Here is a 22,877-nt window from a genome sequence, read left to right as displayed (position 1 = left end):
TCCATTTTATATTATTTGGGTTCTATTAGAATGTGTAGCCATGAAAATGCAGTGTGCAGTCACATTTTTGTGGTAAAGTAATCTGGTGAATAATGTCAAGGAAATCTTTTACTTCTTAGCTGTTAGGGACAGTAGTTGATTCTAGAGTCGAATGATTTAAATTAGGGATGTAAATCACCAAACTTAAAACTTCTGGTTTAAAGCATATTACTCAGATTTTCCATTTAAGGAAAAATCAGGCTATCCATAATGCAAAGCAAGTGAAATTGTAATTGGCCATCTGTCCAGTGTCATAGAGCCAGGCTAACCTGTTTCTCCTTCCTCCAAGTTACACTCCTCAGATGGCCAAAATTGACTATGTTCTTTGGTTTAACGCTAATCGTTCATTCTGCAGATATATGCTTCTATTACCACGGTGAAGTTAAATTATACATATCAGCATCCATTTACACACCAACAAACACACATAACATCCCTCCTACGTAGGAAACATTTTTTTAAACCACCTGAGACAAGAATAGTATGGGTTTAAGCAGAATTTTTAAAATTTTGTTTAGACTTCTTTCTTTAATAATTAATTTTGGATATTACAAAGACAAGTTGTGATGACATTTATCCTAAAGAGATCAATGAAATATCTGGATTTTATGTGCTTTTAGCATGTCTTGAATGACTAGTAATTTACAATAGATCAAAAAGTACGTGAAATTTAGAGCTTTAGAGGGAGAAAGGACAAACTGATTTCTAGGGGAAGCTTTGTCTTGTAATTAAAAGTGCTGCTCTAGGTGGCATGTCTTCCTCTACTTTACCTTCATAAGTAACTCTGTGAGATGGGCTCAGCTACAACATCTAATAATCTCATGGCCTAAGTGGAGTTTGAAGTTTCAAACTGGATTTGTCCAACCACAGCCATTTTGCTACTATATACGTAGCACTTACCATTAGCAAACAGCAACTGCACAGCCATTTTCTAAGAAGTTCTGTTGCGAGTGCCATTCTAGTTGTCTTCCCATTAGACTAGTTCCTCCTGATTTCAGGTAGACAATTTCCAATTGTAAGGTTGTGAATATATTGCCTGAGATATATATAGATATATAGCCAGGCTGTGAATCTCTCAGGCAGTATATTCACAACCTTACAATTGGAAATTGCCTTCTATGCAAAATTTGTATAGCTTTGGCCCATCTTAGCACATTTCCCATGGTGATCATTTGGAAATCAATTAAATAAACATTCATTTCAGAAAACAATATGTGCAGACAAGAGCTTGCTCATTGGAGCTAGCTCTTTGATAAGGTCTGCCAGACCAGAAGCCTATTAAACACATATTTTATTAGCTTTAGTGCTCCTTAGATGCCTATTATAGAGGTGTATGCTGCAAGATGATTCTGGGAGAGAATTTCTACAGGGAGTGTTAACTGAACTTGAATTCATATTCATTGAGTTGGAAGTGGTAATGTAGACCATTGAATCTAACCCTCTGTTCGGTGAAGAGATTTCTACTTACCCTACTTGTGTTTAGTAAGTGACAGGTATAGTATAGGTGGTACCTTGCTCAATAGTAGCAACTTTGAGAGGTATCTTGGAGTACTAGTGGACAATCACTTAAATATGAGCCAGCAGTGTGCTGCAGCTGCCAAAAAAGCCAACACAGTGCTAGGCTGCATTAACAGAGGGATAGAATCAAGGTCACGTGAAGTGTTAATACCACTTTACAACACCTTGGTAAGACCCCACTTGGAATACTACTTCCAGTTTTGGTCACTACATTGTCAAAAAAAATGTTGAGACACTAGAAAGAGTACAGAGAAGAGCAACAAAGATGATTAGGGGACTGGAGGCTAAAACATATAAGGAATGGTTGCTGGAATTGGGAATGTCTAGTCTAATGAAGAGAAGGGTGAGGGGTGACATGATAGCAGTGTTCCAATATCTCAGGGGCTGCCACAAGGAAGAGGGAGGCAAGCTATTCTCCAAAGCACCTGAAAGCAGGACAAGAAGCAATGGATGGAAACTAGTCAAGGAGAGAAGCAACCTAGAACTAAGGAAAAATTTTTTGACAGTTAGAACAATTAATCAGTGGAACAACCTGCCTCCAAAAGCTGTCAATGCTCCAACACTGGAAGTTTTTAAAAAGAGACTGGACAGCCATTGGTCTGAAATGGTATAGGGTTTCCTGCCTGAGCAGGGGGTTGGACAAGATGACCTCCAAGGGCCCTTCCAACTTTGTAGTAGTAGTAGTAGTAGTAGTAGTAGTAGTAGTAGTAGTAGTAATAATAATAATAATAATAATAATAATAATAATAATAAGAAGAAGAAGAAGAAGAAGAAGAAGAAGAAGAAGAAGAAGTAGAAGAAGAAGAGGTTGGAAGGGACCATGGAGGTCATCTAGTCCAACCCCTTGCTCAGGCAGGAAACCCTATACCATTTCAGGCAAATGGCTGTCCAGTCTCCTCTTAAAAACTTCCAGTGTTGGAGCATTCCCCCCTTCTGGAGGCAGGTTGTTCCACTGGTTAATTGTTCTAACTGTCAGGAAGTTTCTCCTTAGTTCTAGGTTGCTTCTCTCCTTGACTAGTTTCCATCCATTGCTTCTTGTCCTGCTTTCAGGTGCTTTGGAGAATAGCTTGACTCCCTCTTCTTTGTGGCAGTTGTTGTTGTTGTTGTTGTTACATGGCTGCAGCTGAGTTTAGTTTGAAGTTTGGTTTACAAATAGTTCAGTGTCAATCTTCAATGCTGCTTTTCTTCAATCTATGTCACAATTTGTTTCCCTCAACCTCCCTATAGTGGCAAAAATCCCCAAAAATAATTATAAGCAAGGTTGTCTGGATGTAGATATTGTAGTCTAAGACACTAGAACTGTACCAGATCAGGGATCCTGACAGTAATAAAGGACTGCAACATGTTCATTTCTTTAGATCTTCCTTATCAGCATAAGAAAAATGAGGAGGAGAGAATGGAGGCATAGATTAACTGGGATATTACTTACTGAATGTCTAAAGAGCATCATAGTTGGAATAAGATTAACCGGGAATTAACTAGAATTCTTCAGGGAAATAATGCATAAGACATTTAAATTATATCTTTGCTCCAAGATTGCAATAATGAAAGATATATAGATTGTTAATAGCCCATACTCACATCTTGTGCATTCAGTGAAAGAACCAATGTGCAAGATCTAATATAGATGCAAATGTCAATTGATCCCTGTGACAAAAGGATTGCTGCAAAGAAGCAGTATGACTCCAGTGTTTCATGCCATTCCCTTACAGGATCCTTAAATCTCCTGGTTCATGTGAAGAATAAGCAACCCACTCAAGCCTTGTCACTCAAAGGCGACAAAGGAAATATGTGGCAGCAAGTACATGTACCCATCAATCCTGCAGGACCTTTCCAGGTAAGCAGATCCTATAATACCTGCTATTATGTCTTTGATTTATTATACCAAACCTTAAGGCAAAGATGTTGAATGGCGAAATGTGCAACAACACAACTTCAACAAAACAGAATACCTCTTTCTGGCCTCCTATAATAAAGAAGCTTAGGAGGCAGGCCTCTCTTTCTCCCCCCTCCCCCCCAAACTCTATGCTTCATAACAGGACTTAATACATCAGTATTAATATGTGGCTTGAACAGCTACTTTGGACTTCGTCATTGTTGCATGAGTTCTAATATGGGAAACTGGTAGCATGGGCTATGTGGCTAGGAGTTTCTGGTGCAAATCATGGCCCAGTCAGAAAGTTCACATTATAATCTCCCACCTGCTCAATAGGAGAGTACTACAGTATTTCTGCTATCATATGAGAAAAAAGATATGGGAAAGGCTGTATCTAAGTGGTACTACTATGCATGCAGAAGTCATGAGTGCAATCCTTAACTAGATACAGCTGGAATAGAGTTCATATCTGGAACTCTAGTGAGCCATTGGCTGTGCAGAGCTAGATTTCATAAGGATAAGGCAGCTTCCTACCGTGACCTCTTACGGTAATGAAAAACATACAGGTGATCCTGGTACCAGAATATTTCTATATAGAATGTTCTTGACTTGAGGATCAGCTGGTGGGAATGCATGCAAGGATGGTGCAGTGCTTATTGTTAAGATGACCACAACTCAGCTGCAAGTATCTCTGCTCCAATAAACAGCAGCTGGTTACATGAGGAAACTTGCAGCACAATGATGCCATGTTTTATAACCATATTACTAGACATTTTCAGAAATGAGAAATGTGAAGGAAACTCAGAACTATTACTTCTGATTCATTGCAATGTCACCTGTCAGCTGTGGAATCATCCAGGGTAACTGTTCTGTCCCAGCCTACGTACCTCCTTGCTACTTCACAAGGCAACCCTAATTTAGCAGTAGACTGGATAAATAAACCCCTTTTTACTGAAGTTACAGACCTTGTCCACAAACAAAACAGAGCACGAGCCAACAGGAAATAAATCACTGGTAAAATAAACAGACCATCATCTCTTGACACAGAAGTTCTTTGCAAACAGTTGCCTCCAGCAACCAGACCTGCCCACACATTCCCTTTTTGTTACACAGCCCCCAAGGCGTGTTTTTTCACTGCTTTCTCCTTCTCCCCTGGAGTCAACCCATTGACTCTCTCTGATTTACTTGTGTGACCTGTCTACGTTTACCTGCATCTCAGAGGTCTTCCAGCTGTGCTTCCTTCAAGTCTGACTCATCCTCCCAGCACAGGTGGCTTTCAGCTTGACCACGAGTGGATGGGCCAGGTTCTTCCTCACTTTGTAAATCTTGTAACTCATCAGAGCCTTCCTCCAACTCTGATGGCTCCCCAGGCCCCTCCTCCTCCTCCTCCTCTGATTCCCCAGACTCAGCTGCCGGGATCACAGGCTGGCACGGAATCACAACAGTAGCAAGTCTCTTCCAATGTACACAGTGTTATCTGTTAAATAGAAATGTTCAGATCCATACTGTGTTTCTGTCAATGCTACTGTATAAACAGTCTTGAAAAATGTGATGTCCTTAGTCCTATGGGCTCCATCCTTGCTTTTGCATGTTCAATAGCATCTTGACCCATAACTATTTTGGAGTAAAACTTTGAGAGCTAGATTGGTCTAGTGGTCCAGCTAGAAACCAGGAGACTCTGAGTTCTAGTCTCACTTTGGATGTGAAAGTTGGCTGGGTGACTTTGGAACCAGCACTCACTCTCAGCCTACAACATCATGCTTGGGTGACAAGCCAGTTAGTCAATTCCTGTCACAATCAATAAATCAACTCTCTGTTGATCTGAGAGGGGGGGGGGAAACCTGTACATGGGGGTGGGTGAGAATTGGGTAGGAAGTAAAGCTGTATAGCTACATAAATCTTACCTCTTGTAGGTAGGTGTGTATTAAAGGTTATTGTGGAAATCTTGTATAGTTTCATGAAAGATTCCGTGATGGTGTGCTGAATCTATGCAAAATTTAACCACTATGCATTAATTTTCTGTGCTGTTTGTGAGCAGTGAGACAGTTGCACACTGTGATTCTACAAAGATGATTTATAAGTGCTATTCCATCCCTAGGGATTTCAAATGTCTATTTTATTTTGGAAGCATATGAGGCATGTATAAATTGCATAAAAGTTTATGTTTACTATTAAGAACTAGACATGTTTATGATTGTTCTTTCATTATAGAGATGAAAACTCAGTTATGGTCTTTTAAAAGCAGGGTTATGGTTGCAAATTGGCATAGAGATAGAATTTTTGTTGATAGAAAGTTACACAAAAACATATTTACTTAGCATTATTGGGTAAATGAACTCTGTTTATGTTCAGATTTTGTGTGAACTGTTTGATTTAATATTGGTACCTTGAAATCCAGACTCTAAAATCCCAGATTATAAAGGAAATTCTACCATCTTTTGTTATATCAACAGTGCTGCTTTCCAAAAAAACCCCCCAAATCTTAGCAAACCAGTTCTCAGGGATCTTTTTCAGGTCTGTAAATATTGGACAAGTATAAAACTGATATGCATCTGCAAAATAAATAGAACTGTATTGGGGAATGAAGAGGGTCATACATATCCATTTATTATTCTCTCTCTTTCTCTCTCTCTCTCTCTCTCTCTCTCTCTCTCTCTCTCTCTCTCTCTCTCTGTGTGTGTGTGTGTGTGTGTGTGTGTGTGTGTTAAAATCCACAGGTGTTTATTCCCTGAGAGTTTTATTGCAAATTTTATTCCTGGCATCTTATTGTCTTTGGTGAATGATTCCTTATGCTGCTTGTACTGGGTGAGGCTGTGAGCATTTGGGTTGGCATTTTTTTACTTAGCTCTAAAGTGTGTACTATACTTTGGGGTGCCATAAAACAATGATCTGGTTACTTGTAAGCCTGTTGCTTATTGCTTGTAGCTCAACTATTGCTGTGTGCTTAGTGAAACTGGGATGGGCAACTAATTTGTTACCATTCAGTTAGTATGAGCTTATTCCAGCTTGTTGACTCACAGCCTGGGGATGGTCATCTCTTTTGCAGAAGTGTCTCTGAATAGGTTGGACCGCAAAGGAGCATAAAAAGCAATACTACTCTGTGTGTGTCTGTGTGTGTGCGTGTGTGTGTGTGTGTGTGAGAGAGAGAGAGAGAGAGAGATATTCATTTCCATTAGAGCAGACATGTCAAACACAAGGCCCGGGGGCCAGATCCGGCCCGTGAAGTGGTTTCATGTGGCCCGCGAAGCCATGCTGGAAACAGTAAGGGAACGGCCCCCACTGCCTTGGCCCTGGCCCAGAGACCCTCCTTCTGCCAGAGACCCTCAGATCTGTCCCACTCGTGCCCGGGCCCCCATAGGCACCCTTGATGCAAATGATGTAGAGCTGGCCACGCCCACCCATTAGGCCACGCCCACCCTGGCCATACCCACCCAGCCCCCTGAGGGCAACCACAATGCTGATGCGGCCCTCAATGAAATTGAGTTTGACACCCCTGCATTAGAGGGTGTGTCGTGAGGCTTATATTATCAACATTTCCTCCCTTCTATCCAGTTCATTTCTTCTTCATCAGACTATGAGAACTGAAGAAGAACTGGAACATTTCCAAGTACTTAGTGACTAAAAAGTAACACCAGGCTCTATATAACCAATATATACAAGGAGAAGCCATTTTGCTGGGGAGAATTATGGTTAAGGCCATATACACGCTTACCTGGCCTTAAGTACCATTTAATTCAGTAAGACTTTCCTCTAAATAGCTACACGTAGGATTGCACTGTAAAAATAGCTGGTAATAACTGAAAGCTATGTAGGGATTTTTTTTTCATACATGAGTATTCCTTTGCAGAATTAATATAGAGAGATAACATACTGCCTCAGAGAAATTCCAGACAATGAACTGGACAATTCATAAAAGAGTAAAACAGAGAGAAAATAGTATTGTATCATATCACATACAATATGTGGCCAGTATGTTGCCAGCCAGGTTCCATGTAGCCAACGTAATATCAAACAGTGTGTTAGCTAGGGGGAAAATATTACATTTTCCCAAGAACAATATATTGATCTCAGGGAATGGAATATTCTTACAACAGAAATGCTGCCTTACAGAAAAATAGAACAGGACAGAAAATAGGAAACAAATACGCATTTATAGTATGCATACACAGATAAAGTCCTTTTTCTATGGAAAACAGAGCAGCTGAGCGTGAAAAATCTGCCCTTTGCTTTCTGCACATAAATATATACACATGTGATATCATTGCCACTAGAAATGCTGGAGCAATCTCTTTTCAACCTGAATTGATCTGCCTCTGCTAGAGAAAAGTGCAGGTCTGAACTTAGCAGTCAGATGGATTTTTCACTTCCCTTAATATTACACGGGAGTTTTGTGGCTCAGAAAAAAAATCAAAAAGTATTTAAACTATGCATTTGAGGATAAAGTGAATGCATGACACTTGTTTTCTAACATGTTCAAAAGATACGTACTGAAATAGTTGTAAACACCAAGGTTGTGTAGATTTTTAGAAATCCAGATTTTCAGAATGAGCAAGGAGGTAGAATGGAATTACCGATTAACATTTGCAAATGCCCACCCCTGCCACACTTGCCTTAGGTAAAATAAAAGAGAGGTTGGTTGGGGGCAAATGAAATTTCACAGCCTGTCTACACAGATCTCCATCTGGTCTTTATTCTGTAAATCTCCTATCACAGTATTCAGCAAATAGGAAGGCAGCAACGCTGAATATCCACTGAGTATGCGAGCAGTGTGAGGAGGATTTATATCATCGGAAGACAGGTAATGGCAGGCTTGTAGTCTTCGCTTGCATAATGGGACATGAATGCAGAGGTTGGCTCTACTCCTGAGGGAATGGGAGGTGAATGGGCCTCTGCCCTTGCTGCCTGTAAAGTGTTGTATCCATGGGAACAGCACGGGTGGCACGGGCTAATGAAGCTGTAACTGTCAAGCTCGGAGAATGAAGGAGCCCCCTGTGATTCCAAAGTCAGGAGTACAGGGGGAGAAGGATAGCTCTGGCCTTCATAGCAGCAGAGTTATGGAGATTTTGGCACCCAAGCTGATAATGCAGTTTATTTTGTCCCTTAATCCGCTCTTGGGGTGGCCTACCTCATATCAAGGCAGGGACAAAAGGCAAAAGAGCAGTGACCTGTTCTAATAAGAGAAGTCACCGCTGCCCCGTGGCTTCATCCTATCCTCCAAACCTTAAAACTCCTTCACATTGGCCACGAAAGACACACAGAGCTGGAGTTCATGGCATAACAGAGGTTCTGTGTCAAGCTGTAGGTATACGAGCTGTAGGTATATAAGCCCTAAATGGCGAGGGTCCGGGATATTTGAGGGAACACCTGCTGCCAGCATCAAGTTCCCTTCGTCCAGTGCGCTCCCACAGGGAGGGTCTCCTCAGGGTGCCGCCGGTTAAAGACTGCCGGCGGGTAACACCCAGGGGTAGGGCCTTCTCAGTGGGTGCGCCTGCCCTGTGGAACCAGCTGCCTGCAGAGCTTAGGACTGCCCCCAACCTCCGTTCATTCCGCCGGGACCTGAAGACCTGGCTCTTCGAGCTCTCTGGCCCAGGCTGAGAATATTTTTAATTTTAATTTTAACTGGGTTTTAATTTTCTCAGGGTTGTATTTAATCTCTTTTAATTTGTTTTAACGTTTGTATTGACTGTTTTTTAAATGCCCTGTAAACCACCCTGAGTCCTTTGGGAAAGGGCGGTATATAAATATAAATAAATAAATAAATAAATGAATAAATGAATAAATAAATAAATAAATAAATAAATAAATAAATAAATAAATAAATAAATAATAAATAAATATGATCTACTGTATGTTACAGAAATGAAGCCAGAATGTGTGAACGAGGCATCCTAGCCCTGCAGAATGAAAGGTTGGGTATTACCATGCCTTTGCTGTGACTGTAGCCTGAATAAGCCATCTACTCTGACACCCAGTTTACCTTCCCACAGCCTCAGGCATACAGAATCCACTTCCATGTAGGGGAGATGCTGTCTGTCATAGACACTCCTGTAGATAGAAAGAAGGGATTGGTCTTTTTTTAAAAAAGACAGAAGTTGTTGGACCAACTCTGGAAAGATGTAGAATTTAAGATCACTCCACACAGTCTTTGTTTAAATCCAGATAATTTGAGGAAAAGGAAACATCTGCTTCAACAGCTGTCTAGAAACAGGCCAGGAATTGTATGGCATTTAATTTCTAGTTCTTTGTGTTGTGCTAATTACCTTGTCTTTCTCTGCGCAAGGTAGTGAGTTCTGTGTGATTTCATTTTTTTTATCTTATCTTTTTATCTTTTTTATCATTCTTCAGGTAGGACGTGAAGATATTCATTTTCTGTATAATGTTTGTGCAGTTTGTAAGACTCAATTGCAGCATCTCCCATCGGACAGGGAGAATCTGCTGTTTGTAGCAGACTAGTGCCATCTTCCAATTTCTTTGGAAATGTTCTTGTTTAGTTGGCAATGGTATCGGAATAGCTCTATCATTTACCTTTATCAATGTTGACTATGTTTTAATATATCAAGTTAAAAGGGAGTTTGCATTTTACTATTACTTTTTAAATAAAGTTTTATTTATTTGTCTATCTCCCAAGGAGGGGGGAAAGACCTCAATCATATGCCTCCATGTTACACAACCAGGAGTTTGCAATATTGAAATTCTTTTGCTTTTTGTTTTTACACCTTTTAATTGGCAGAACATTGTGAGATAGTTCATGGGGTGGATATCAGGGGAAATTGTCCTGGGATTAGTCAGTGACACAGAGAACTATTAACCTTCTGCTCCAATGCAGAGCCAGGGCCAGGATGTGAAGTTTGAAAGAGTTTCTAGGAGGTTGTTTAAAGCCTCCAGCCTTCTACCTTATCAACGCAGCAACACCTTGCAGACAATTCACTGATAAACTAAAGCATTTAAACAAAAAAAAACAAAAACAAAAAAACAAGACCTTATACACAGTCCCAAAGGGTACAATTGTCAAAAAGAATTCTCCAAAAAATGTAGATATGTGAAGGGTAGCAAAGAAGAATTAAATTTTCTTTTCTCATTAAGATTTCACTAAGATTTATTAATTGTACCCAAGTCAGTTTTGTATTTTGTTTAACAATAACAACAAACAGAGTATTGCAGAGCAATTGTAATATAAAAGAGATCATTGCGGGCAGAAATTCACATTCTCTCTCTCTCTCTCTCTCTCTCTCTCTCTCTCTCTCTCTCTCTCTCTCTCTCTCTCTCTCTCTCTCTCTCTCTCTCTCTCTCTCTCTCTCTCCCTTCCTCCCTCTCTCTCTCTTGTTTTAAGCTGGTCTAAATTTCTATCTCATCTGGGAGTATGAGAGACAGTTATCACACCCCATCATGCCCCATTTGGAGACATTTCAAGATTGAAACTTCCAGGAAACATGGGGGCAAGTAGACAATGTGTTGGGTGGGAGCTACTCGTCTTTGGGACTGATGGCTTGAGTATCACAGGAAGGCAACCTAACATTCTTTTTGCTGAGTTGAAATTTTTAGACATTTAAAACCCTTTCTAAGTCTGATGTTTTCTTTCCTCAGATCATCTTTGAAGGTGTCCGTGGGACAGGTTCTGAGGGAGATATTGCCATTGATGATGTTACTCTAAAAAAAGGTGATTGTCCAAGAAAGCCAATTGTCCCAAATAAAGGTAAGTAATTATCCTTGGTGAATTGTATGCATCACTGCATCCCAAATCCAAGGGAAAAAATGGGAAAGCTGTGTATATTAACCAATGTTTATGTATAATAATAATAATAATAATAATAATAATAATAATAATAATAATAATAATAATAATTGTATCCATAATAAGAATATACTTATTCATAATTAGCATATATTTGTTCATATGTTCACCACCCTGAGTCCTCCGGGAATAGGGCGGTATATAAATTTAATAAAATAAAATAAATAAAATAAAATATCCATAGAAAGAGAAAAAAATAATTATTATTGGCTGTGATGTATCAAGCTCATTTAATTTATTGTAATGTCTCAGGTTAATGTCAATGCCTGACATGGTTTTTAACCATCTAGCCACAGAAAATAATATTGTTGTTAGTTGCCAAGTCATGTCTGACCCATCGCGACCCCCGTGGACAACGTTCCTCCAGGCCTTCCTGTCCTCTACCATCTTCTGGAGTCCATTTAGGCTCACACTTACTGCTTCAGTGACTCCATCCAGCCATCTCATTCTCTGTCGTCCCCTTCTTCTCTTGCCCTCAACCTTTCCCAGCATTAGGCTCTTCTCCAGTGAGTCCTTCTTTCTCATTAGGTGGCCAAAATATTTGAGTTTCAACTTCAGGATCTGGCCTTCTGAAGAGCAGTCATGGTTGATCTCCTCTAGGACTGACTGGTTTGATCGCCTTTCAGTCCAAGGGACTCGCAGGAGTGTTCTCCAGTACCATAGTTCAAAGGCCTCAATTCTTTGGCACTCAGCCTTTCTTATGGTCCAACTTTCACAGGAATACATTGCAATTGGAAAGACCACAGCCTTGACTATACGCACTTTTGTTGGCAGGGTGATGTCTCTGCTTTTTAGTGTGCTGTCTAGATTTGCCATGGCTTTCCTCCCCAGAAGCAAGCGTCTTTTAATTTTTTGGCTGCAGTCCCCATCTGTGGTGATCTTGGAGCCCAGGAAAATAAAATCTGTCACTACCTCCATTTCTTCCCCATCTATTTGCCAGGAATTGAGAGGGCCGGATGCCATGATCTTGGTTTTCTTAATGTTTAGTTTCAACCAAACTTTTGCACTCTCCTCCTTCACTCGTAACAAGAGGCTCTTTAGTTTGTCTTCATTTTCTGCCATTAGAGTGATATCATCTGCATATCTTAGGTTGTTGATATTTCTCCCGGCAATCTTAATTCCAACTTTTGATTCATCTAGCCCTGCCTTTCTCATGATGCCTTTCTCAGTCTCTGCATATAAGTTAAAGAGGCAGGGTGACAGTATACAGCCTTGCCGGACTCCTTTCCCAATTTTGAACCAATCAGTGGTTCCGTGTCCAGTTCTCACTGTTGCTTCTTGACCTGCATATAGGTTTCTCAAGAGACAAATAAGATGGTCTGGTACTCCCATCTCTTTAAGAACTTGCCACAGTTTGTTGTGATCCACACAATCAAAATAATGAAATGTACATTATTCCTCAGCTCCTTTGATAAATTTGTTACCAAACAGGTTGGAATTTTAGAATCTACAGATCTAGGAAAAAGGTGATTGTAGCAATAACAATAGCACACAAAACAAGATAATATTATTCAGTAATAATAAGCATAAAAAATGTGATGGTGGATGGATGATGGATCTATTGCTTTTTATTATGTAGTCTGAGAGAGATGTCTTCCAAAATTATAAGTATATATTTTTCCCTGGGCATATTTGTCTCAAAGTTTCCCACCCATCCTATGCCAAGGGCAACAGAATCAGCGTTAGAGAGGAGACCACTGTATTCTTCTCACTGTTTGAGAATTATCCTTAGTCAATATTTTTAGGATTATTTTAAGCAGAACTTGATTAGATTCTTTTGTGAAGTTCTGCTTAAATGAGAAAAGGTAACTATGAGCCATCAATGTGTGTAGTATGTCCAGAATTAATCCTTGGCATTTCTAGTTTAATAAAACAAACAAGCTAACAAACAAAAAATAGGATCCGATTCCAAATGATGGGAAAGTGATGAGTGATTGAACAAATCATAGAGTCATTAATTTGGGTGAGGCCATCATATCCAATCTCTGCTCAGTGCAGGAGTTTCAAATTAAACCATCCCAAAAAAGTGGCTGTCTAATTTCTGTTTGAACTCATCCGAAAAGGGGCAGCTATCTCCCTTTTTGGATAATTGCTTCCACTATCAGACTGAACTAAATGTTAAGAACTCTTTTTCTAATGATTTACTGCAATCTGACTTCCTGTCAGGTCTCATCGTTTATTTTGCATACTGCGCTCTGGAATGAGAGAGGAAAAGATCCTGATGCTTCTCTACAGGCCATCTTTTCAGGCATTTGAAGAGTACAGCCACATCCCCTCTCAAATATCTTTTCTCAAGGCAAACATGCCATCCATCTTTCTTTATACGGCTTCGTTTCTAGTCCTTTGGTCATCTTTGATCCCATCTCACTGTTTCTGAATCCTTCTTAAAGTGTGGATGTAGTATGACCAAAGAAGAATACAATTATCTAGCCTGTTATGGAGAAGCTTCCTTCTTTAGTTCATTGGCCATTGTCCTTGGACATTATCTTTTATATCTCTTCTACTCTTTGAGGTATGGGTTTGTCTTTATACAAAATCTGAAAGAGAGACAAAATCTAAAAATATCTGTTTTATTGTGCATGCTTAATATGGCAAGAAATTGGTTAAGATCATGTAGTACAATAGTCTCTAAAACACATTAGTTTCTGAACACATTAGTTTCAGCTTGCACAGTAAAACTAGGCATTTAGGATTCTAATTGTCCTTTTGTTTTCATGTGATTTTAATTTTCAGTACAGGTAGTCCTCGACTTACAACAGTTCCTATAGTGACTGTTCAAAGTTACAACGGCACTCAAAAAAGTGATTTAGGACCATTTTTCACACTTGCAACCTTTGTAACATCCCCATAATCATGTGATCAAAATTTAGATGCTTGGCGACTGACTCGTTGCTGTGTCCCAAGATCATGGGATCATTTTTTGCGATCCTCTGACAAGCAAAGTCAATGGGGAAGCCAGACTCAGTTAACAACTGTCCCACAAACTTATCAACTGTGGTGATTCACTTAACAACTCAACTGTGCTAACATGGGGCAAAACCCATTTAACAAATGTCTCACTTAACAGCAGAAATTTTAGGCTCAGTTGTAGTTGTATGTTGAGGAATAGCTGTACATCCAATTTTTTTCTTTTGGTGGGTATATTCTTGGAATTCTTGAGATTATCCTTTCGTTCCACAGTAATCTATATTTTAGATTGTTAGTGCTTTCTACAGTAATTTGCTTTGCAAACCGTTGATAGTTTTCATGAGGTAACTTTTCTCTTTTTTTCCCTACAGCAGTTGCCCTTCCAGGAAATTCTGCTGTCACCCGATACACATCTTCTCTTTGCGGGCCTCTAATTTTCTTTCTTTACGTGCTGCTCAGATGATAGCAGTGAATGCTCCCATTGTCTGAGACATTCCTCTTCCTTTCCTACTTGGTCACCCTCTGCTCCTCTATCTCCCCCTCCTCACTGGCACACCAAAGTGTCCATATGTTACCAAAGACTAACATGCATGACTACGCAAAAGGGATCCAACTAAGAACCTAAGGGATTCCTGGAGGAAGTCATACTGTCTAAAAACAAAATATATATAACTAAAGAAGAAATAAAATCAAACAAATGAAAGAAAGAGGGAGGAAGCAATGGAAAGAAGAAATGGAAGCAAAGAATGAAAGGCAATGCTGAGGATGAAAATGATGTTTAAAAGGATCATTGGAATGGGGGAAGGCGTGTTCCTTTAAGAACAGTGGACAAGACTTCCTCAGGGAAGTAGGAACTTTTGTTTAAAACAAAAACAAAATACATTAAAGCACAAATTTCTACCAGAACTGTTACCTTCTTGGCTGCAGAACCACAGTTTAGAAGATATTCTAGCATACACAGTGCCATCCTTTGGTACCTCTGTATTAAGACTTCTCCCGTACCGGTTTTGCCTACAACCTGTCTACTGCAGCGCCACCTCATACTTCTCCCACTCATCTCTGGTGACCACAGAACATTGTCTTCATTTGCATGTACCTCTGAGTGTTCATATGCGTTTTTAAGACTCTCATGTATTTACTCGCCCATCTATAATTTGCCTTGACCCATCCATCCCCAACTTCAGCTCAGCAAAGCAAAGAGTCAGACCTCTTGTGGATTATGGAGTTGAATGGAGAAATCTAGGGCAAACATAAGCTGCAGGTTCAGCTGTTGACATCCTTCACCTACCCATCTTCTTTTCTCCTTTTTCCAGCTGCTCACTTCTCCCCCTTAGTACTTATTTTTTTCTACCATCCCAGAGACAGATTGTCAATACAGCACAGAGACTAAAAGAAAAGGCTTCTTGTTTGAGGAGCAAAGTAAAGAAACTGAGTAGTGACACTGCAGTCAGTTACTATCAAAGCATGAGCTCCAGAAGCCTTAAGGCAAGGATTTCCTCCACCTTTTGTTGTCGTTGTCATTACTGCTGCTGCTAATTTATCTATTTCCTATTTCCTTTTAGTAATTGAGTCCTTACAGCTCCACTTCCTTTTTTAACTACAAGGGGAGTCATACAGATGCACCCTTATGACATCTGAAATTGCAATATTTCCTTGTCGGTCATAGTACCTATTCTTGGCATATTATTAATCAAGGATGCTGATATCATGGTGCTTGATTTGGTATTAAAGGATTGGGCAGCTGTATTACAGCTGCATAATGAGGTGATAGTCAAATGGAAGTAGAAAATAAAGCTGTCCCTACATAAAGGAACCAGGATAGGCAGGCTGTTATAGTTGTGAAGAAGAATATACAGGTAGTCCTCATTTGGTGATCACAATTGGGATCAACAACTTGGTTGTTAAGCAAAGTGATCACTAAGTAAAATTGCAACTGTGCTTATAAACTGACATTATCTTTGCTTTGCTTTACAGACGTGCGGAGGTAAAAAATGTGAGGATAGGTCACAAAGGTACTATTGTAAGTGCGGACAGTTGTTTCATGAGGCAGTCAGTAAACGAAGACTACCTGTACATAGATATCTGTACAGTGCAGAAAGACAGAGGAAAAAACACTGTTTTCAGGGACACCACACTACCACTGTGAGAGGAATGTTTTCTCAGGAAAGCCCAACTTGCACTTGGTAGTCCTGAGCCTGCAAGATCACTAAAGCCAACTCTAAATCATTATATGAAGCAGAACTGGTCTACCTAACAGGCAGATATTACTACAGCCATGACATACTCCACATACATCTTAATTGGTCCCGAAGACTTCAGGCAACATAAGGTTTTCCTCCATCCACAGTCTTCCACACCAAGTAGCTACTGGACACATTGGACTACAGCCCTCATAATCTTCAGCTGGCTGAGAATTGTAGCATTTGCAGTCCAACTTGCTTTGAGAGCATTAGGTTGGGGAAGTTGATCTAGCAATTCAAATACTTGCTAAATGCTACTTCCAGCTGCTTTAAAACTCAAAACGTAGAAGAGAGCAAGCAGTGTGGTGGGGGAATGATGTCTGGTGATGTTTTGTGTAGTTCTGTATTCTCTGGGTTTACAAACGTGCTAATAGGATGAAGGATAATTAATGCTAACCCAGATTCTGATTTATATAAAGTTCTTATTTAATTTTGACCTAATTACATACGGTACTTTCTTTCTCATAGAAGGCACAGGTGAGTTTTACCATTTCTACCAGCCCAGAGATAGAAAGTTTTGATTATTCATTGCAAAAAGCTATCTGTGAAAGAATTGTGTTCTACTTATCTCTTGCTAAAAGGAAAATAGTGGAGAGTGGATTGCAAAAGTGGCCTTCCTTAATAATAACTTCCAAAATCCTTTCCATAATTGGTATTGATGTTTCCCTCTAAAAGGTAGAAATGGCCTCAGCTTGTTGAAGCCATTGAGGTCAAGTACTGAGGATGCTCACTTTATCATACATTTAAACATTAACTTCCACTGACTGTCAACAGAAGTAGGGAACCTGGAGGCACAATCTGACCACTGAGAAACTCATCACAAGTAACATGATACAGGGATCTCCCCAGCCTCCAACTTCGAAAATTAGCCTAGCCTACCAATCCCACTGTCTCCCCAGGTTTCCTGCAGGTTTATGAACCCAGGCTTAGAACAATAGGTCATTTTTAATGAAAAAGTTCCATTTGAGTCTGCGATTGACAAAGATGGATTCTCTATATAATAGCATGTTCTCTGTATCTGAGCATTAACTGTGCTGCAAAAGTCATTCCGTTTGGTCTCAAAAAGAGAATGAACTTCTAAAAGGGAAAATGCAACATAACTCTTGGTGCTGATTCTTATTCTGGCCCACTTGTGCACTCTCCACAGTGAAGCAGCTCCTGCTTACTCCCAGGAATGCAGCTACATAGGGCTGCACAGTTAAAGGCCGTATTGACTTTTAGTCTAAGCAAGCTAAAAATAATACCAAGTTCTGAGTTACTTTGAGAATTTAGAGAAGTTTACTGCAAAAGGAGACAGCTGGTGTTTGGAAGATTAGGAGTGAGAGATTGGGGAGGGAAATAAAGAACAAAATGCAGATCCTGAGCTGTTGTCTTCCTTCTTTCTGTCCTATTTCTGCAGCAGCTTCCTGATTTAAGTGTCCATCTGTGTGAGAATTGTAATGGACTAATGAAGTGCCTATTTTTTTCAAAGGAGATACACAAAGTTCTCTCTTGGATGGGGTGAGCTAGCACTGGCTCAGGTATCTATCAATGAAATATCAGCCTTTTAATCATCAAGAAGTCTCAGGGAGCCTCATTTCCCAATACCCTTCTTGTTTTTATTGCTCTTTTCTTTCTCTGACATGGGAGGAACAGGTTTCCTTAGTGAGAGTTGATGTTTCTGGTGCCTTGTCAGAAGCAGGAAGGTTAAAAATGGAGGGTTTCAAGTCATTGTCCAAATTGCCAAGACAAGGCATGGAATGAACTGACATAGTGGTGAAGCTGCTTCACTTATGCAGGAAAAAGCCAACTGTGCGTAAAACCCAATGTTAGGATCAGAAAAGCTCATATTGAGTCATGCTGGCTAATTCAACCCAAACAGAGATTGTTTGTTGCTGTGTTTGTATTTGCTAGTGTTTTCAAAGAAAGGTGGGGAAAACCTTTCAGAGCTGCTTGAAGTAGCAGCTAGTAACTCTCTGACACATTCCTTTTCTAATTAGGAAATGGGTTGAAAAAATGCAGAGGAAACATTGAGATGGTTGGAAAGATACACAGAAAATGCTAACCCTTTTCTGGTGAAATCCAGACAGCCACTAGATTGCAACAAAGGGCTGGCATTTTCTGCCTGTCTTTCTGCCTATCCTTCATGTCATCTCAGGGTCTCCTGGATTTTTGCAGCCCCAATTTAGAATAGAATGTTGCATGAGAACAGAGCTTTGTCGTGGCATAGCATTATTGTGGAAAGATTTGGGAAGGAAGGAAAGATGGTGGTCCCATTGACCAAAACACCTTGAATACCTCCTCCTTAAAGGTAATCCCATCAAAATGAGAAATCTGCTTTACCTGAAAACTAGTGACACCCTTCTTCAGGTTTGCAGAGGAAAAACTGATCTCAAGAAAGCATGGGAGTTACCATCTCAGATCTAATTGAATATTTCAGTGTAGACCTCAAAAAAAAGCTTAGGAATCAAATTATTTGTAAATAATTTGTTTATTGTTTATAACTCAATATTGTCAGATATTCTGTCATTTTGTGTGTGTATGGATAAATATATAAACACATGCTTATATGCATACTTAAACACACATACATACATATTGATCTATTGAAGTGGTACAAATTGTCTAGACGTATAACTGATATATATATCTAGGCAATGCGTAGATATCTATCTATCTAAAGTCTGTAGTTGAATGTAGTATTATTTAATAACCCTTCACTATTGTGATATAGTTATTCCATAAGACAGTCTTTACTTCCTCAAAGTAAGATGCATCACTGCTTCTCAGCAATGACTGAAGAAAATAATTGTAAATAACAGATCCATCCATCACAAAAATATATAAACCTACTGTGCTGTTGTTTTCAGTGAGGACATATATTGGAGGAGACAAGAGTATAACCCAATTAAATAGAGTATATGTGATAAAGGTTAAGGTATATACACAAACATTGCATTATAGTGGCATTCACACAATATGCTAAATTAATCTATTTTATGGATTTGTGCAACAATCCAATCAAATGTCCCAAGTTTACATGCCATGTTATGACACATGCATGCACATACAAAAGCTCCACTTGGCATGTTGCTTGCCTGACTCAATTAAATGTGTTGTGTGAACACAATCTTATACATATGACAGTAATCCACAACACATGTTTCAAAAAGTCAATTCATGAAGATCCATTAGTTCCCTTTAATCCAGACAGTTAAATCTGTCCAGAGAATAATTACAAAATATTACTATACATATTTTTTTCTCTTGCAAACTTGTCAAGGACATGTTGAAGGGAGGTGGATTGAAACATAAGGATTCATGTACAGAAAAAAATTATTTAGCTTTTCAGCATTGTGTACCATTTATTACTCATCCCATTAAATTGTTCAGGTTAGGGAATATATTCTAACCAGAATCAAACTCCCTAATACACATGGAAAACTAATACAAAGACAAATCTAATCAAAAGAACAAATTGATCTGTCTAAATATTATTTGTGAGCTGTCCAGGATTATGCTACATTAGATGGGCAGCTCTACAAATCCTTTAAATAAATAAATGTATACTGGAAATGTCATAAGAAATCCTGGAAACATTTCTGAAGGTAGGACTGAACCAAATATAAAGCAAAATGTAGATTATTATTGTAATCCTGTGCATTTTTACTCAGAAATAAGTTATTTTAAATTCAATGGGTTTTATTCTAGGTCAATGATGTAGAATTGGAACTTTAAAATATGGTGCACAAATAACAAGGAAAGAGAATATGTTAAATATACAGATGCCATTATTCCTGAAATCGTCCATGTGAGAGTACTACTTTCCAGCGATATAATACTGTAATTGAACAGATACCTCTAGTGTACACAATATCAATTATGCTGTAAAGGAGCTGGAGTGACAATGCACCTTCCACAAGCAAGAGTGGAATTTTGATGCAAGAGTGGAATTACTGCACTGATGTTGACCAATACCTGAGAAATATCCTTCATCCTTTTCTAGTCTGGTCCCTTTAACTCACGGGTGTCAAACTTGCAGGGTCATGTGACGTGTTGTGACATATCGTGACTTTTTTCACATTGCTGGAGCTGAGGTAGGTGCGGCCTCTGCATGATGCAACTGGCCGACAGGCCGGCAGTTTGACACCCCTGTCAGTGACTTCTGGGAGCTGTAGTCCTAATACATCTGGTTCATAATAGGTTAGAGAAGCTGGCCTTTGTAAGAGAATTTTTTAAAAACTAGTCTACCATTGCTTAAGCTTCCCTATGGAATATTTAACCTATTGAGATGATGATGATGATGACCCTAAAAGAAAGGAAATATTAACGTTTTCTTATGGAATTGGCTTTTACTTCTGCCAACATTTCTCTTCTCTACTAAGCTCTGGTTTTAAGCAGCTGGGTCCTTCTTATCTTTGAAGCCCTCTGCACAGACTGCTTCTCAGCTCCCACACGCACAGCAGAGGCTCCAGCCAAGGTCAAGGCTCACATTCTCCATGCAGGAGCTGCCAATCTTTGAAGTGCTATCTTAATTTTCTGTGTTTTTCATTTGCCCTAATTGACCTTGGATGATGCTTAATAAATGAGCAAGACATTTACTGAGAAAGATTGCCCATAGTGCCTTGAAAAATTGCATTTTAATGAGGACCAATTTATACTCCGTAGCAATAAACTGCAGTCTAGAGACAATGGTTATCACCGGGCTGTCAACATCAGGCTGCTCGGCATCCTTAGAGGAAGGCGAGCATGTTTGAGTAGTCCTCAGCTTTACAGTAAGGAGAGAACTGCATCAAATCAAGAGTTTTCAAATGACCACAGCTGGGTCATGAGATGCTATGTAACTAGATAGCCCTTCTCCTCATTCACTGTAATATGGGCTACAACAACAGCAAAATGAAATGGAAATTTGGTGGTAAAATCCTGGTAAGGTAGGGGCTGAAAGATACTTGATCTTTTGAATGTCTTACAAAGAAGAATGGCTTTCCCCTGGGTAGAAAAGCAGAAGAACACTCAGATAAACAATAAGGCAAGAGAAGATTCCAAATGTTTGCTAGATGATTTGATGAGCCTACTGTATTGAAAAGAGATTGTTACTATGTGCCCAGCTGGAAGTCACGTTCATTTTAGTTAACCATCATCTCTTTGCTTTTTTGTTGGGATTTACCATAGCCAGCGGCAGCCCACTGATTAGGCCCAAAAGTTAACAATCTCATACTGCACTGCTCAGATGCCATGTTCAAGTGAAGCCAGTTGTTTCATCCTGTTCTTTGGAAGCTCTGACTGCAGCTTATTTATACCTATAACCTGTTAAATGTGCAGGTCTGTAGAATATTCAGGCAAAAGCATCCCAGTTTAATTTTTTACAAAGCCACTCTTATTCTCCCCAGGATCCATATTAAAATAAGAAATGCAAATAAGATGTAATAGAACATCTTGTCCCCTTTCCATATCTGTTAGTGACATTTATTTATTCAATCATTTCTTTTCCTGTTTATTAGATAACCCCTTTCTACATTTCTGCCAGCCGAATACTGGTGATTTATGAACGGAGTTCTGTCCCTCAATCCTGTTTTATATGCCAGTGAATTAAATTGTACCATAAACACAAATATGCATAGGTTCACACAGTTTAGGAAAACTGTCTTAAGTATTGTCTTATGGACTGACCTTTTATCAAGCAGAGCATTAGAAGGAATAACCTTTGAGTCTTAATGTCATTCTCTAAAACAACAATGCAAGAGAAATTAATGTTTTTCAAGAGACTTATCGTTTGTGAGTTTAGTCACTGAAATTAGGCAGAGTGAGGTGACTTTCTTTAGGAAGAGAGTTTGGAAAATTAGCCATTGATTCCCTTAGAATTAGAATTAGTCTAGAATTTCTATATATCTAGTAAATCATGCAGGGTTTATTTCTTACAAGCAAAGTGACCCAATAAAACCTGAGAATACATGAACAATTTCACTTTTTCCAGGAAATGTTTCTCCCTATTCATTGAATTCAGTTACTTTAGCTTATCACACAACTTTTAATAACACAGTTGAAAAGGCTGCAGTTATAGCTAGAAGCTGAACTTGTCTACCAGAAGAATCCCCACTGTTTTTGAAACATTTTCTTTTTGCTTATACATTTGGTTCATAAAACATGAATGTGCATGCTTACATTTACTGAGAACTTTACATGTTCATGCTTACATTTACTGAGAACTTTAGTTGAATGGGGTGTTATGGAAGTTGTAGCAAACATGGACGCTGTCTCATAAGTCCACAAAATACAATGAGAAATTCTCAAAAATCAATAAATGTTAATATTTTTTATGCACATGCCTACAGAATAGCTGGTTTCAAGTATCTGATCTGTTGAATGTTGATCAGGAGAGCAGACTCTTATTTATTATTCTAAGTTGGAGAAGAATATCTGACAGACATAACGCTCCATCCATTAATATAGCCAAAGGTTAGGAGGTAGATAATTTCATATATTGAGCCAAGCAATTATTAATGTTAGACCACCATTAGTTAATGAC

At 39.2% G+C, this 22,877-nt stretch overlaps 1 protein-coding gene across 1 annotated transcript in view; it reads left to right on the top strand.

Moving 5' to 3' along the window:
* MDGA1 (MAM domain containing glycosylphosphatidylinositol anchor 1) overlaps positions 1 to 14,978 on the top strand; it is a gene marked incomplete at its 5' end in the record, with an annotated part of 211,639 nt that extends 196,661 nt beyond the window's left edge. Inside the window, 3 exons of the mRNA XM_083376427.1 lie at positions 3,270 to 3,394; positions 11,018 to 11,126; positions 14,504 to 14,978. Coding sequence (XP_083232553.1) covers positions 3,270 to 3,394; positions 11,018 to 11,126; positions 14,504 to 14,595 — 326 coding nt within the window. The 3' untranslated portion in view covers positions 14,596 to 14,978. The remainder of the gene's footprint in view (positions 1 to 3,269; positions 3,395 to 11,017; positions 11,127 to 14,503) is intronic.
* Between the last annotated feature and the right edge of the window lie 7,899 nt (positions 14,979 to 22,877).

The sequence above is a fragment of the Vipera ursinii genome (genome assembly GCF_947247035.1).
Source record: "Vipera ursinii genome assembly, chromosome: 1".
NCBI classification, from domain to species: Eukaryota; Metazoa; Chordata; class Lepidosauria; order Squamata; family Viperidae; genus Vipera; species Vipera ursinii.
This window is presented reverse-complemented; position numbering and strand designations above follow the sequence as displayed.